The sequence below is a fragment of the Lepisosteus oculatus genome, chromosome 29, assembly GCF_040954835.1.
Source record: "Lepisosteus oculatus isolate fLepOcu1 chromosome 29, fLepOcu1.hap2, whole genome shotgun sequence".
In the NCBI taxonomy this organism is placed as follows: Eukaryota; Metazoa; Chordata; class Actinopteri; order Semionotiformes; family Lepisosteidae; genus Lepisosteus; species Lepisosteus oculatus.
In genome coordinates, this window is record NC_090724.1 from 7,481,964 (window position 1) to 7,495,432 (window position 13,469).

Here is a 13,469-nt window from a genome sequence, read left to right on the forward strand (position 1 = left end):
CACTGCCATCTTGTGGGCAAAGACAGTACTGCACTTTGTATGCTGGATCCCAGAGTTCACCACACATCAGCTAGTGTCCTGAAATTGGTCTGGAACAGATGCCAACTGCTGTGCAGGCTAGTATGCTCCCACGAATGTGTAATTTGCCCCTCTGCTCACAAGTGCAGGCACTGATGAGGGTGACTGAACAGGTGGATAAGACACGCAAAGTTTCACTCATAATTGCGTCCATGCAAAGCAACATGAGTAAAATCTACAAACGTTTGCCTGGTTAGTACTTGTACAGTCTCTTTCAAAGAAAAGAACAAACCCGAACTATTACAGCTCTATAAGTTCAGTTAGCATCAAGCAAGGAATTCACAGCATGGACAGTAAACCTACATTTTAAAGCACAGTTACAGTTCTCTACAGTGAGGGGTGGTTTGTATTGAAGACTAAGAGGGGAGAAAAAAATACACCAGTAGATTATTCCAAATAAATTTATTGGTATTAACCTTATGCACTGTACAAAGCAAAGTTGTTTGACATGACCGGGCAGGATATCAGGACTGAGATGGGTTGTTAAGTCCACTTTTACATCAATACAACAGAGTTCCTAAAACAAAGAAATACAACCACAGATCAGTGAACTGTTAACCAGATTTTATAACGTGTTTCAATCACTCAAGGAGCTCGAAGTATCATGCAATTTTGACAGAATAATACTGTAAGAAGTATTCTGTAAACTAGTCTATTGGACGGTGCGGTGTCTCTGTGGCTCAGGATCTGCGCCTGTGGCTGGAAGGTTGCCGGTTCAAATCCCGCGGCCGGCAGAGGAATCCTACTCCGTTGGGCCCCTGAGCAAGGCCCTTAACCCCAACTGCTCCAGGGGCACTGTACAATAGTTGACCCTGCGCTCTGACCCCCAGCTTCTCTCCCCGTCTGTGTGTCTCATGGAGAGCAAGCTGGGGTATGCAAAAAGACAAATTCCTAATGCAAGAAATTATATAGGGCCAATAAAGTGATCTGATTTTGTAAATGAGCCCATGCTAACAGAAGGAAAATCTTTGAGTTGGGGGGGGGAACGACAAAAAAACCTACAGACCGCTCATTCGGGCAACAAAAAACACTTAAGTGGGTTACACAGGCGGGCTCTTTGCCCGAGAACTTTGACGTCTTGAAAGATTCAGAGTGGACTAAAAAAAACGAGCGATGCTTCGGCATCGTCGTGCTTTAAAAAAATTACCCACAAGCCATCGGCCCAAGGCTGCCCTGGCCCCTGTCACTGTAATGGCAGCGGGTTGTTCTCCCAGGGACGCAGAACCGTGACATACGTTACCCCGTGACCGGCAGCTACTCCAGGGCCTTCACGATGGCCTCGTTGGCCTCTATGGTGATCTGGATCTCCGCCCGCGCCGCCTCGTCAGAGGTGCCCAGCAGCTCGGACTGCGCCTTCTCCAGGTTGGCCTTGGCAGCCTGAGACAGCGAGAGAGAGAGAGCGACATAAAGACGGATTCCAGTAGGAATGCCTTTAAGGGCAGGTGTCGGTCCGTGCTCCGTCATTCCTGCTCCAGTTACCCAGCGATTCCTTCAGAGACAAGAAGCCCGGCCCCGCCGAGCTCGACTGGCGTGGGTCATACAAACAAAGCTCTTGGATGCGAGTTTGTGGGAGAGAGAGGGAGGGCGGGCAGGTGGTGGCGGAGGGAGAGTGGCAGGGGGTTGCAGCCAATCCGGACACGTGCTGCTCCTCGAGCAGTGGCTGGAGCAGCTGGATCTTGGGGCTCCAGCGAGAAGGAAAGGACCTGGAGTGGAGGCGAGCTGGTTCCCTTAAATCTGACGGGGCTGCAACCAGGACACCGGTGCAGAGAAACAAAGGCACCAATCTTTGAAGAACACCTGTGGGGGAGTTTGGGGGACACCTGAGCTGCAGTATTCGGACAGCGAAGACTGCATGCACCATAAGAAAGATCGGCCTATGAGTGTAGGTTCTGGGTCATTTGAAAAAGCTCCGGATTCCGGCTGTCGTTTTCATCTAGGACACAATGACAGTGGTCTACAACACCAGAGTGCCGCCAGGAATGCTGTGATTGTGCCACGTGATGTAGGACGTAACAAACACAAAAATGACAAAGGATTAACGCAAAATTCTTTTGCTATTGTCTTTTTAATGTTAGCATATGGGATGCAAAGGGCATTGGAAAATGTAGGCTGAAACGGATTGGGAAAACAGATGTGGAAATGGGGGCCTTCTGTGTGGAGTTTGCATGCTCAGTTCCATGTCTGCATGGGATTTCACAAGGTGCTCTGGTTTCCCCACCCTCCTGAAACAGCGCTGGATGGGTTAACTGGCATCTTTAAATTGTCCCTGTGCGCCTGAATACGCATGCCCTGTGATGGACTGGCATCCCTGAGTGCCAAGGATTGCCGCCGGAATGCCTTGACTATTAAACCCGGAATAAGAGGCTTTGCTAACAGGTAGATGAGTGGAAAAAAGCCCAGAGGCTCTCTCAGATCTCTGAAATCTAAGCAAGACCACAAAAAGCTCCCATCTAAGAGATCTATTATCTGCAGTGCAGATAATGGGAGTAGAAATGCCAGGAGTTACTGGGAATGAAAGGTCTTCCATCAGGGGATTTAATGCTTCTGCTGTTCATCCACAGGGAATGACCTTTAATTCCTTATTAATTGCTTGGGCTCTAGAGTAAGGTAACCAGAAACATAAGACGCCATCTTTTAAATATACAAAGGGTATGACAACAGTGACACAATGTTTGCATTTCTGAGGGCGTGTTGTGCAGCGATACTCCTATAAGACAGGATTGCCAAGCATCCAATGGACAGAGAGAAAAGGAAGCTCAAAACGCTCCCATAACTTTCCTTAGTTCAAATTTCATATTGAAATCACAGTATTCTGTCACTGACTTTCCCCTAAAAACAGGTTAAATGTTCAGAACTGGTAATGATCAGACTCGGGGTTCTGCCCTTATCCATTGGCTACTTTCACACAACCCTCTATGTCCCTTGATAAAACACCAGAGGAAACTATGTGGCATCACTTCACATGATGGCAGGTTGAGCTCTGTAACAATTATTTTCATACATGATCCAGCACAGATGTCATTGCTGCCACCATAAAAGACTTTCTGTGAATTTTCTGAAACGGCATTGCGGGGCATGAACATTTATTAACTTTGTAAGCATTTCTCTGCTGTTACAGGTTGTTTTCTTAACTTATGTGGATGTATTTCCTTTTTTTTTTTAGAAATGTTTCCCGCTTGGAGCTCTTTCTGCGTTCCTCTAAAGGTGCAAAAGAAAATAGTTTAACGGACTGATACTGTCGCATACTGCATGTACCCGAGTGTGACAGCTGGATTAAACTCTGAAATTAGTCAGCTCAAGCAAGGGAGATCGGCTAATCACTTGACTACAGGATGATCCACAGTCTACACCTTTTCTCATGCTTGAATTTGTATTCCTGTGTCTCAGCTGCTAATAGAATTTGCCCATGTACTGCTCCTGAGGGACACTCAAATTAGTTTCACCCTAAAATGCTACAGCTACTCATGAAATTGGCAATCACTGAATTTATCAACATATTATTTGGTAGTGTGCCTTTAGGATGAGGTTTCGGGGGAATCAAGGCAAACGCAGTAGTCACAAAGCTGTTCCCAGCTTGAATTAGATTTATACGTGATGAGAGGCTTCAGAAGCTCATAGCATCTGATCAGAAACGGCTTTAGTAAAAGGGGCTCAACCCAGGCAGAGATACGATCAATACTTACAGCTAGATCCAGACTGTCGAGAGGAACGGCTTCTTCGGCCAGCAACTGCACAGAGGAGTCTGCGTTCACAGTGACTGACCCACTGCTCACTGTCGGACAAACACACCATATCAGAGAAACCCGGTTCTCCACCCGAGAGGCCAGCAGCACTGACATCCCGGCAGGGCATCTTACAGCTTACCCTGCACTCAGAGAATTAGCCGCCCTTGTGCCTTGGTAGGAGCTAAAGACTCAATAAAAACCTGAGCACAGGAGCAGATCATTTCTAATTCCTACATCTTTTTTGGAAATCTGTCTCTGTGCGAAATTCCCCCAAATTTATTCCTGCCAGACGTAACTGCCACTAAAAATATGCAGTAAATTTTCACTTATTTTCTGTTATGAATTTAGTTATTGGGGATTAATACCGTTGAAAGTCCTTGGCTGCCTGTGCATTATTACAGGTTAGTAAAAATAATGATCCAGGGGTATAGAATCATTGTGCCCTCATCCATAATGTCTGCTGGGAAAGCATCTCGAACAAGCAGCAGGGGGGGAAAAAAAGGTAGAAACACAACTCTGGCGCGCACTTGTGCTTACACGTGTGGGCACATATACGCATGGAGCAAAGACGTGAATATGCACATTCAAGTGTGCGATCACACCTGTTTACGTGAACTCTGGAGGGAAAGAGCCCGGACTCCCGACTAAATCGGTCATAAAACACAACCACACGAAATAAGACGACGTTTACTGACGGCCCGCATTCCTGATAGATAACCCAGGTCAATTAGGGTGCACCGGAATGAGGATCCCGATCCAGCGGGATTTGCGGCTCCAGCAAACCAACGACAAGAAAACCCCCGGGAGAACCCCAGGGGCCCGGGAGCAGCCTCTCCTCACCGAAGTACTTGGCGGGGGCCCCCTCCTCGCTGAAGACCGTGACCACCCCGGGCCGCAGGACCTGCAGCGTGGGGACGTGCGCGGGGAGGATGCCGAAGGCGCCCGTCAGCGTCGGGACGTCGACCTGCTTCACGCTGGCTTCTCTGAAGAACACCTGGGGGGGGGGGGAGGCGTCACTGGACTGAGACTGTGCTGCCCCCCCGCGGTGATGAAGGGCACACGAGGGGGCACCGTGGAGGGCATTTAAAACTGAGATCAGGAGGCAATTCTTTACCCATAAACAATGGGTATTTACCCATATAATCATGCTCTTTGAATACAGATTTTCAAGGGGGGGCAGGCAGGCAGGCAGATGGGGGGGTGGGTGGGGGTCCTGACACTTGCCAGCAGTGGCACTGCCAGCCAGCCAGAACAGACGGATCTTGGGGCCCCAGTGGGAACACGGGGGCTCACGGAGGTGTGGAGGTGAGCTGGTACCCTTGGACTAGAGCACCCACCGGGCCTTCAGCCTGACGGGGCTGCGATCAGGAGCCAGCGCAGAGGAACGAGAGAATCCATCAGAGGTCCTTCTGGGCTGCCCAAGGTCCCAGATTATTTGCTTATCCGGGATGATCGAGACACAAAGTTGACATGATGTGGCAACAGCATATTGTAAGAGTAAACTGTGAGCCACATGTTGGTCCTGTGTTAATCAGACAGCTTGCTGAGTGCTAGCAGAAGACCAGTGAAAAAAGGGTTAGCCCACTGCGCTCAGGAGTGACCTGGTCCTCTTGGAATCCCTGCAGGGCGACACCACGGCCTTAAACCTGACGAGGCTGCAGCCACAAGCCAACAGCGTCCAGGCCAAATTCCCCCCTGGCCTTTACCCATCATGGCCTCCTAATAATCCCCATCTCTGAACTGGCTTCATCACTCTGCTCTCCTCCCCACTGAGAGCTGGTGTGTTGGGAGCGGACTGGTGCATCATCCAGGTGGGGCTGCACACTGGTGGTGGTGGAGGGGATCCCCATGACCTGTACAGCGCTTTGAGTGGAGTGTCCAGAAAAGCGCTATATAAGTGTATTATTATGATGACACGCTCGTGAATTTCAAATCGCTACAATAAATGAATTAGTATTGAAGAGAAACGAGGACTTGTTGGAGCTGCTAAGGGTCAATGATTATTTACCGGATGACCTTATCCAGAGCGACTGAGACACTCAGTCTACATGGCGTGATAAGAACATATTTTATGGGTAAACTGAGCTTCGTGTGCCCGTGCAGCACCCAGTCCCGTCAGGAACTTCAACAGCTATTAAACCCAGAAGTGAATACACGACTTACGGCCCAGAAACCGACGTGCTAAAAATATCTGTGGAATCTGGGCCCATTCTCATGGAAGGTAAGATAGACAAGAGCCGAGTCTTCGAGGTAACTAATGACCCTCCGGCCACTGGTGTTAATACACCCGAGAGAACATGCTAACGTTCAAGTTCATTCTCACACAAAACCCTAGCTCTGAGCCCCCTGATCGCATGTCAGCGGACTCTTAACGCCGGCATGACCCAAACCCCTTTCCCATCACTGCTGCGATGAACCTCGCGTTTTTAGATCTAAATTCAGAGGCGCGGCCTGCTCCCTCCCCCTCATCCCCGGGTTTTCCTTACCTCGTTTGGGGAGGCAAAAGTGAAGGACATCTGCGGCGCTGCGGATGGCGCCTCGGCGTAACAGCGAGCATGGCGCAAAGCAGGGAGGGAGCGGCGGAGGAAAAACCGAGCGGCAAACATGACGTTGGAAATAAGTCTAATTTCAGGTGGACGAGAACTTAAAACAGACCGGGGACAAATCGCTTTGACAGGAGCTGCACAAGCCCTTCAGTCAAGTCAGTCGGCCAGAGTGCCGGATAGGACAAGGACACGGGCAAGCTTCCCAGAAATCCTGCGCCACAGTAACAAAGTCTCACGGGAAATGTAGTTCCACCAGGCCTTACTACAGCATTGTGGGAAGTGTAGTTAATCATCGACTGTATGCCTTTCGCAAATACAGTACAGGTCTTTTCTTGAACAATCTATGTTGCCTTATATAAAATACGTAAATAAAGCCAGCTCTGCGAATAAGGGTCAACTACAAAAATAGGGAAAATAATAATGAAAAAGTGGGTAAATGATTCACTTCACATAAGAAGACACATTTCTAGAAAAAAAATGCAATTTTTAAAATAAACTCCAATAAACTCCAATAACTTCACTACCCAGTAAAAACAAATTTAAAAAAAACGAGAATGTGGTTTTTAAGACTAAACCAGCCAGAAGGTGGCGCAACGTGAATATCAAATAGATGCAATGAATAATCCAACATTTGTAATCGGTAACAGCTATGATAATACATTACAATGCAATAATTGCAAGGAATATTCACTACAAATTACAAAGAGAACTGAATTTCTAACACCTGTAGATCCATTCAACGTATCGAGATTTTTAATTTAAATATGTTTGCTGGTGACAATACAGGTGTTCTTCCATATTTAGCGCTGTGGAAAATCGAATCGATCGTCACGTAGGAAGAGGGTTCCGCCTGTGTCGCCCGAGCAATCACCTGTGTGTCGCCCCCCCCACACACACACACAATCCCGTCTCCCGAATCCCAGTTTTCACGCTCCGTCAGCGAAGACACGCGGAGGTGTCAGAACGGAATCGCTGAGTGGGCGCCATGACGTCAAAGGGGTGGCGACGAAGACTCGGGCTCGATTATAGACCCTACAATTTAATTTTTTTTTCTCTGTAAAACAGTTTTTTTTTGTTGTTGCTGTTGTTGTTGGCCACACTGACACCAGCTCTTTCTACCTTCCTGATCTCCAAAAAGGAAAGCACGCACACGCTTCCAGCGAAAGTACGTTAGCCGGGCGATAAAATCAGAATCTTCTGTTATGTCTTGCAGATGAATATATTGTAACGCATACGGCCATCAGGGTGTGTAAGAGCCGGCTTACCAGAGCGGGGACGTCACCGCCCTTCCCTGTTATAGCAAGACCACAGCCCCTGGGCTGTGGAGAGATCTGTCTTTAGCTCTGGGTCCCTGTTGAGTGACGCGGGAGTCCCGGGTTCGAGTCCCCGTCGGTGCGAGGCCGATCTAATGCGGCAAAGGCGCCCGCCTGAGCCCCTGTTGCGTTACTATATACTGTATATAGGACTAACGCTGCACACTTCACCCATCGAGCTGACAGATGATCGTGGGGGAAATTTACGCCAGCCCACGCCGTAATCAGCCCTGTTCGTGAACATTATTGATCGGTATAATCAATTAATCCACGTCGTTGTCTCTTCAATAGAATGCCAGCGCAGCTGCTCCACAAATATTAGGATTTCCCTGACCATAGGTTTATGACTTTGTCGCGGTTTATACTGATCAGTTTCTGTCAGCACGGCAGACAGAAGTTCGTTTATGTATGATTCAACCTCCTTATCACTTATTACTATACATCTATTCCTGTCATCCTTGCTCCGCGCGATATTCCACTGTTCTCTCTCTCTGACTCACCAGAGAAATTACAGAATTTGGCAATAAAAGTCTACTACAGAATTCTGTTGTTCGCTTAAGTGAACAATCACTACAGTTCCAGGCACATCTCCCACGATACTTTTTTATGTCCGTTAGCTACCATTTAAGCCATAAACCAGGCTCCTACTGTATACACTTCCAGAGATACTACAACATGTTTGAGGGGACATCATACCAGGCGGAAGCTGACTTCTTTCCCAGCGGGGATAAAACGACAGATCTTCCTGCGGGGGGCGATTGCTAAGGCAGTGAGTAGTAGCCCAGTGACCACGGTCAGGGCTATCTCCAAAATAACGTTTCCGTTAACATTTCCGCTTTTATTTAAAAAAAAAAGATCACAACATATCTCGACGGTGTTTGTCCACGTCAGTCTTCTTAAAGTGTTTTAATTCACATTTAAACACGCATGCAAGAGAGGTGAAATACACCGGTAAAGTAAAAATACATGCCACTTTGACTTAAATCTACTTTTATGTGTTGTTTGCGGTGCGAAAAGCGAATCTCTATGCGCGTGTATAGAACATTAGTTCCTAGCTCGTGTCCGTTGTCTTTTTTTTTTTTGCGTGTGTAATTGAACGGGTCTGTGATTAATATGGTTCTACAGTGATCCGCGTAGTAGCAGATGTACTGGCGCATGGACGAGACTCCGACGAATCCGAGCAGGCTGGCGAGACCAGACCAGCGCAGCCGGCTCTCTCTCGCGGCCGCACGCTGTAGCCGCGCGGAGCGCCTCGCGTCACGTGGCCCCCTTTCCGACCGGGGTGTGGGCGTGTCCTACGGCAGAGGGTTTTCATTCATAAATCCTTTTGGCTTGCTAAATCAAAATTAAGGTGTTCGGCGAAGGTTGGCAGCCCATTGGTTTCTGTCTAAATACCCCTGCATGGACCACATGAATTACAATTAGGTGAGTCTTCCCAGTCGGGGTTGCTGTTACTGGTTAATATATATTGTTTTTTTTATCCTGTATGTGTGCGCTCAACGGCAGAAATGCCTTTTTCAGCTCCGTTCGTTCGCTCTGACGGGCGGCTCTTAAAGACACTTTCCGCCGGAGCGGCTGAATGCGCAGCGTGTGTTTTGCGACGCATCTTGTAAGCCGGGCGGCTCGGCCATCTGCGACCCTCTCTCGGCTGTACGGACAGTGTGGCACGGCACGGCACGGCACGGCACGGCGCGCTGTAGCGACGATCGCGGGCGCCGTAGCGAGGGCGCCGGCCGCCGTGTAGGTTTATGTCACCGAATAAAAACAAAATGAAGCCAGGGCAGGGTACTGCCAACTTCTGTTAGTGACAGCATCTTCTGTGCTCACGATCAGACACCATGAGGTAGATCTTGAGAATCGGTCCTTCTTCAATCACGTGCGAGTGCCCTGACTTGTCTATTTTCGTTATGATTGAATCCACCCTATGGCGCAGATGCTATTCTGTACGAGCGCAGTGAAGTTTGGGTTTATTTCTAGAATCCGACGGTACAGCGGAAGGGATACCAGAGTGCTCGTGTCCCGTTTGTTTACTTATTTATATATTTTTTTCTTGCTGTTATCCCTTTTCGCTGTAACGGCTGAGGAAATGTCATCGATGTTGGTTTTAAACGCGAGGTTTGATTAGCACTGACGGAGGGAAAGGGCTCCATTCGCTCCTTGGAAGGACGAGGCAAACCGCTGTCCTAATGACTCCCCAGGCGCAATGTTTTTCGTGCTATTTTGCGCTCAGGTTCCCCTTGGGCTGGTGGTGACGACTCGCGCCACATTTCCGTGCAAAACCGATTCTGTTGGCTGGGGGTGATGCAAATCGCCAAGCAGATCTACCTGAAGGAAAAAAAAACACACACACTCAAATGATTTGGCTAGGGTCTTAAATCTGCGTAAAGGGCGCATTATCCGGTTTGCGCTTCGCTTGTGAGGAAGAGAATGTGTGCGCGCTTAACACATTCCTTCGAAAATGAATGCTTTGCTTTTTAGGGGTTCCGTAGAGGTCTGCTTAAGGACACTCTGAACAACTTGCGGGAAACGCGGCTGCCTGGTTATTACATAACAAAATCGTACATTCACGCAATTCTCTGTTTCCGCTCGGATGCAGCGTGCGCCGAGCTAATCCGAGGTGGCCGGCTCTCGGGCGGCAGCGGGCAGATGTGAGCGCCGAAGATCGGTCGGGCGCCTTCTCCGGAGACAGCGGCCGGAGCGTTCGTCGGGTTTGTCCGGGCTTCTTGCAGGTAGCAGCCGCAGTTTATGAGGGTCTTTTGCCCATAGGATAAAAACAGGCGTACCGCGCGGTGCAGTAACTTGGGACCTCAGGTCCGGTCACCGGCCGTAACGCTCCCGAATGGAAATCTCCTCATTTGTCTTGATCGGCGAGGCTGCTACGGATGGAAGTGCATTACTCTGGTGAAACACACCGGGAAAGCTAAACAGAACAGGGCTGTTATTGACACCGGTTTACAAAAATGGTGATCGTTGTGTGATCGTCTCGTGCTTAAAGATCGCGGTTTCCCGACCCGTCCGATTCGGTCCATCACATGAGCAGCAAAAGAAATATATATATATTCTATGCGTGTCTGATTTGTCAAGCCTGCCTGTGCATTAGCGATCTTGCAAGACTCCGCTGTTTGCCGTATTGAACCTGATGATTTAAAAGGCGATATTTATAAACTCGTTCCCGTCCTCTAACAGCGTAACCGAGCTCATTTGTATGAATTGTGAGACTGATTTTGACAGAAACGCGAGCTTGGCACGAACCGGTATCGGTGTGCGGATAGCGAGGAACTTCTCTGAGCTTGAGTGCTTAAATCGCAGGAGGAGAAGTAGGAGTCAGCGGAAATGATAGCCCGCAAAGCGACGTTATTTTGTTTTAACGTGGAACTGTGCTCTTCAGAGCACGGTTGGTCTTTTAAATGTGGGCTCCGGTGTCGTTCTCAAACCGTGACAACAATCTGTAGTTTCCAATCACTTCTCTGCGCCTCGCTAACTGACCGGCCTTTCCGGCGAGGGCCGGTATAAAAGTTTTAAGCTCTCCCAGGATCTATCGTAACTACTGGCAGTCAGATATAAACCACTGTACAGTATGTAGTTTGTGGTCCAGGAAGGATTTGCACCGTAGACCAAAATGAGTCTGGCAGCCATAGTAGAGTACAGAAGTGTACCAGGGAAAAATCGCACCTCAATGAAGAGTCTGAGAGAAAAAAGACTACCTTTCTGCTTGTATTTGCAATTCTATCATTTTTATCCCTTAGTTATGGGAGTGTACCTATCCTGTGTTAATTCTCGCAATTATTAGAAGCCATTGTCTAGTTTACCACCTTCGCTTTGTGATTGATTCCATAATATGGCAAAGCAACCGAGCACGTTTTCTAGCAAATCAACAGCCAGATATTTGGAGAGGAGAGCTGCGCAGACGTCAGCCCAGCCAACGCAGGAAATAGGCTCTCGCCGGCTAACCTTGACGTTCCAGCCACATGACGCGCTCCAAGAACGCCGCCCTGCGCATTCGAAAGCGCACCTGCGCAACTTGCAAAGCAGTCGGTTGTGCTGCGTGTTTCACTATTCTGCTGTACTGTAGGCTGCTTCTAACTCTATTAGAGATGACTTTTATTGAGTATTTCTAAGATGGTGTTCACCGCGAACAGTAACAGATTCTAAAGTATTTACAGATATACAGTGTCACGGGTTGTGGAGAGGTAAAATCTCCTGTTTTTGCTTTCACACCGGAGACAAAAGGTTTAGGTTGCAGGTAGAGCCTTGATCTCTGAGATCCAGACTTTCTGCAGTTCTGAGTCCTGGGTCCTGACCCAACTGACTCCGCACAGTGGCCTCTCTGCTCCCTGAGACCTCTCAGGTGGTGCCTGCAGTCTCATGGTGGTGACAGAGAGGGACACACCCCTCTTCCACTCAGTTGTGAGCCATCCGAATGCTGCTGTTCCAGGGATCAGCAGCAAGCTGAGACACAGAAGACATAACTGGCAACTGGACATTGGTTGCATACATACTGTATACATAACACATTCAGGTGAGGAGCTGTGCCAGCCTGCGTAGGCTGCAGAGGAACAGGTAAAGGCTCATTCCATGCTGAAAGGTAAAAAAAAGACCCTTGTCTTTCAGCATGGACATTTCTAAATTTAAATTAAATGTAAAAAAGGGTCTAGCTTGAATAGTGTATTCACTGGGAATAAAAAGATAATATCATGAGCCATAATAACCCCGTACCCATTTCCTTTGATCGTGGTACCTTTTTTAAGGTTTAAGTGTTTTTCAGTGACAGGCAGGCGTTCGGGAACATTTTACAGTACAAAGGAACTGATTTCATTCCATCTCTAATCACACACTTGTGCCAAAAAAAAAATCGAATTCAAAAGCCTCTGTCCTGCTTGCCATGAAAGCTGTCTTTTTTTGGATATGTATATCTAGATCTAAACTTCTCCCTTGAGGCATCTCTGTACTCTGCTATCAATAAACAGGCCCAGATCGCCGGTCCCGAGAGTCTTGTTGGTTCTGCCTATTGTCTGATCCTCCACGAGCATCTCAAGCAGATGTGTCCTCCTATTTCTGTCGAGCGCTTTGAAGAGTCCTGTTTACAAAGGGGGCTTTAGAAATTTCCGCCTGCGTTGCGCTGAGCTGTAGACAAATATGGACAAGAGAGGCCGCCAGACAGGAACTGACAGCGTACAGGGAATGGGGTGGCTGATAGGTGGCACTACAGTAAGTTCCAAACAATAGTATCCATAGGGAATCAAGCACCGGAATTATCTTGGGCTGCACAGCTGTAGATCTCTCTCTAGGCTGATATTCTGTCTGAGCTTGAACTTTCTAATATATAGTATATCGGCCAATAATTGCCCTTATTTAACAAGCGTCAGTGCCGAATTTCCCATTAGGCACTGCAGGCACAGTACCTAGGGCCTACGAAGGAGGGAAACACTGGTGACTAACGAAAAACAAGCTCAAACAACATGCTAGCGATCAACTCTCGGTGCTCCAAATCAACAATCACACGCTCTCTAGCAGCTGTTCTAGAAACTAGAAGTGTGGAAGCGATGGTCTCTCGACTCGCTCCAGCAATCACCTGGTTTAATAATAATAATAATTAATAATTGCCTACACTCATATAGAGCTGGTTTAGCAGAACACTTTTAAAGTGCATCTTGTCAATCGACGTCATTCAACTGGCGTTGACCCCTCTTCTGGCACAACTCAGAGTGAAAGTGCCCGGGGCCTACAAGCACCAAAATCTGGCCCTAACAAGTGTATAGTAAATAAATATGTGGGTTGGTACTTTCATCAGCAGAGAAGATGTGCAT

The 13,469-nt window shown here is 48.1% G+C and overlaps 2 protein-coding genes across 5 annotated transcripts in view; one reads left to right on the forward strand and one right to left on the reverse strand.

Moving 5' to 3' along the window:
• Positions 1-465: 465 nt before the first annotated feature.
• Positions 466-6,567, reverse strand: atp5f1d (ATP synthase F1 subunit delta). 2 transcript variants are annotated; one of them, XM_015339878.2, is made up of 5 exons: positions 6,290-6,567; positions 4,644-4,797; positions 3,762-3,850; positions 1,314-1,455; positions 466-595 (listed from the first exon to the last, which is right to left on the reverse strand). In XM_015339878.2, the coding sequence occupies exons 1-4, from the start codon at positions 6,407-6,409 to the stop codon at positions 1,333-1,335; spliced, it is 486 nt and encodes a 161-aa protein (XP_015195364.1). In that variant the 5' UTR covers positions 6,410-6,567; the 3' UTR covers positions 466-595; positions 1,314-1,332. The 2 variants fall into 2 exon arrangements, with proteins under 2 accessions (XP_015195364.1, XP_006643459.1); XM_006643396.3 differs by having other exon boundaries at positions 1,319-1,455; positions 6,290-6,566.
• Positions 6,568-8,340: 1,773 nt separating this feature from the next.
• Positions 8,341-13,469, forward strand: part of cbarpb (CACN subunit beta associated regulatory protein b) — a 29,517-nt gene continuing 24,388 nt past the window's right edge. Inside the window, exon 1 of one of the 3 annotated variants that reach the window (XM_069186166.1) lies at positions 8,341-8,431. The gene's annotated coding sequence lies outside the window, so the exon portion shown is untranslated. Of the gene's footprint in view, positions 8,432-8,826; positions 9,088-9,649; positions 10,392-13,469 lie in introns of those variants that run through there. The other 2 variants (XM_069186162.1, XM_069186163.1) reach the window with 2 other exon arrangements.

Excerpts from the sequence above, each read along its gene's own strand:
- atp5f1d (XM_015339878.2), bottom strand. The coding sequence starts at position 6,409 with ATGTTTGCCGCTCGGTTTTTCCTCCGCCGCTCCCTCCCTGCTTTGCGC. Across the intron at positions 3,851-4,643 it reads GGCCCCCGCCAAGTACTTCG|TGAGCAGTGGGTCAGTCACT; the intron begins GTGAGGAGAGGC and ends TTTGTCCGACAG. Across the intron at positions 1,456-3,761 it reads TCGACAGTCTGGATCTAGCT|GCTGCCAAGGCCAACCTGGA; the intron begins GTAAGTATTGAT and ends TCGCTGTCTCAG.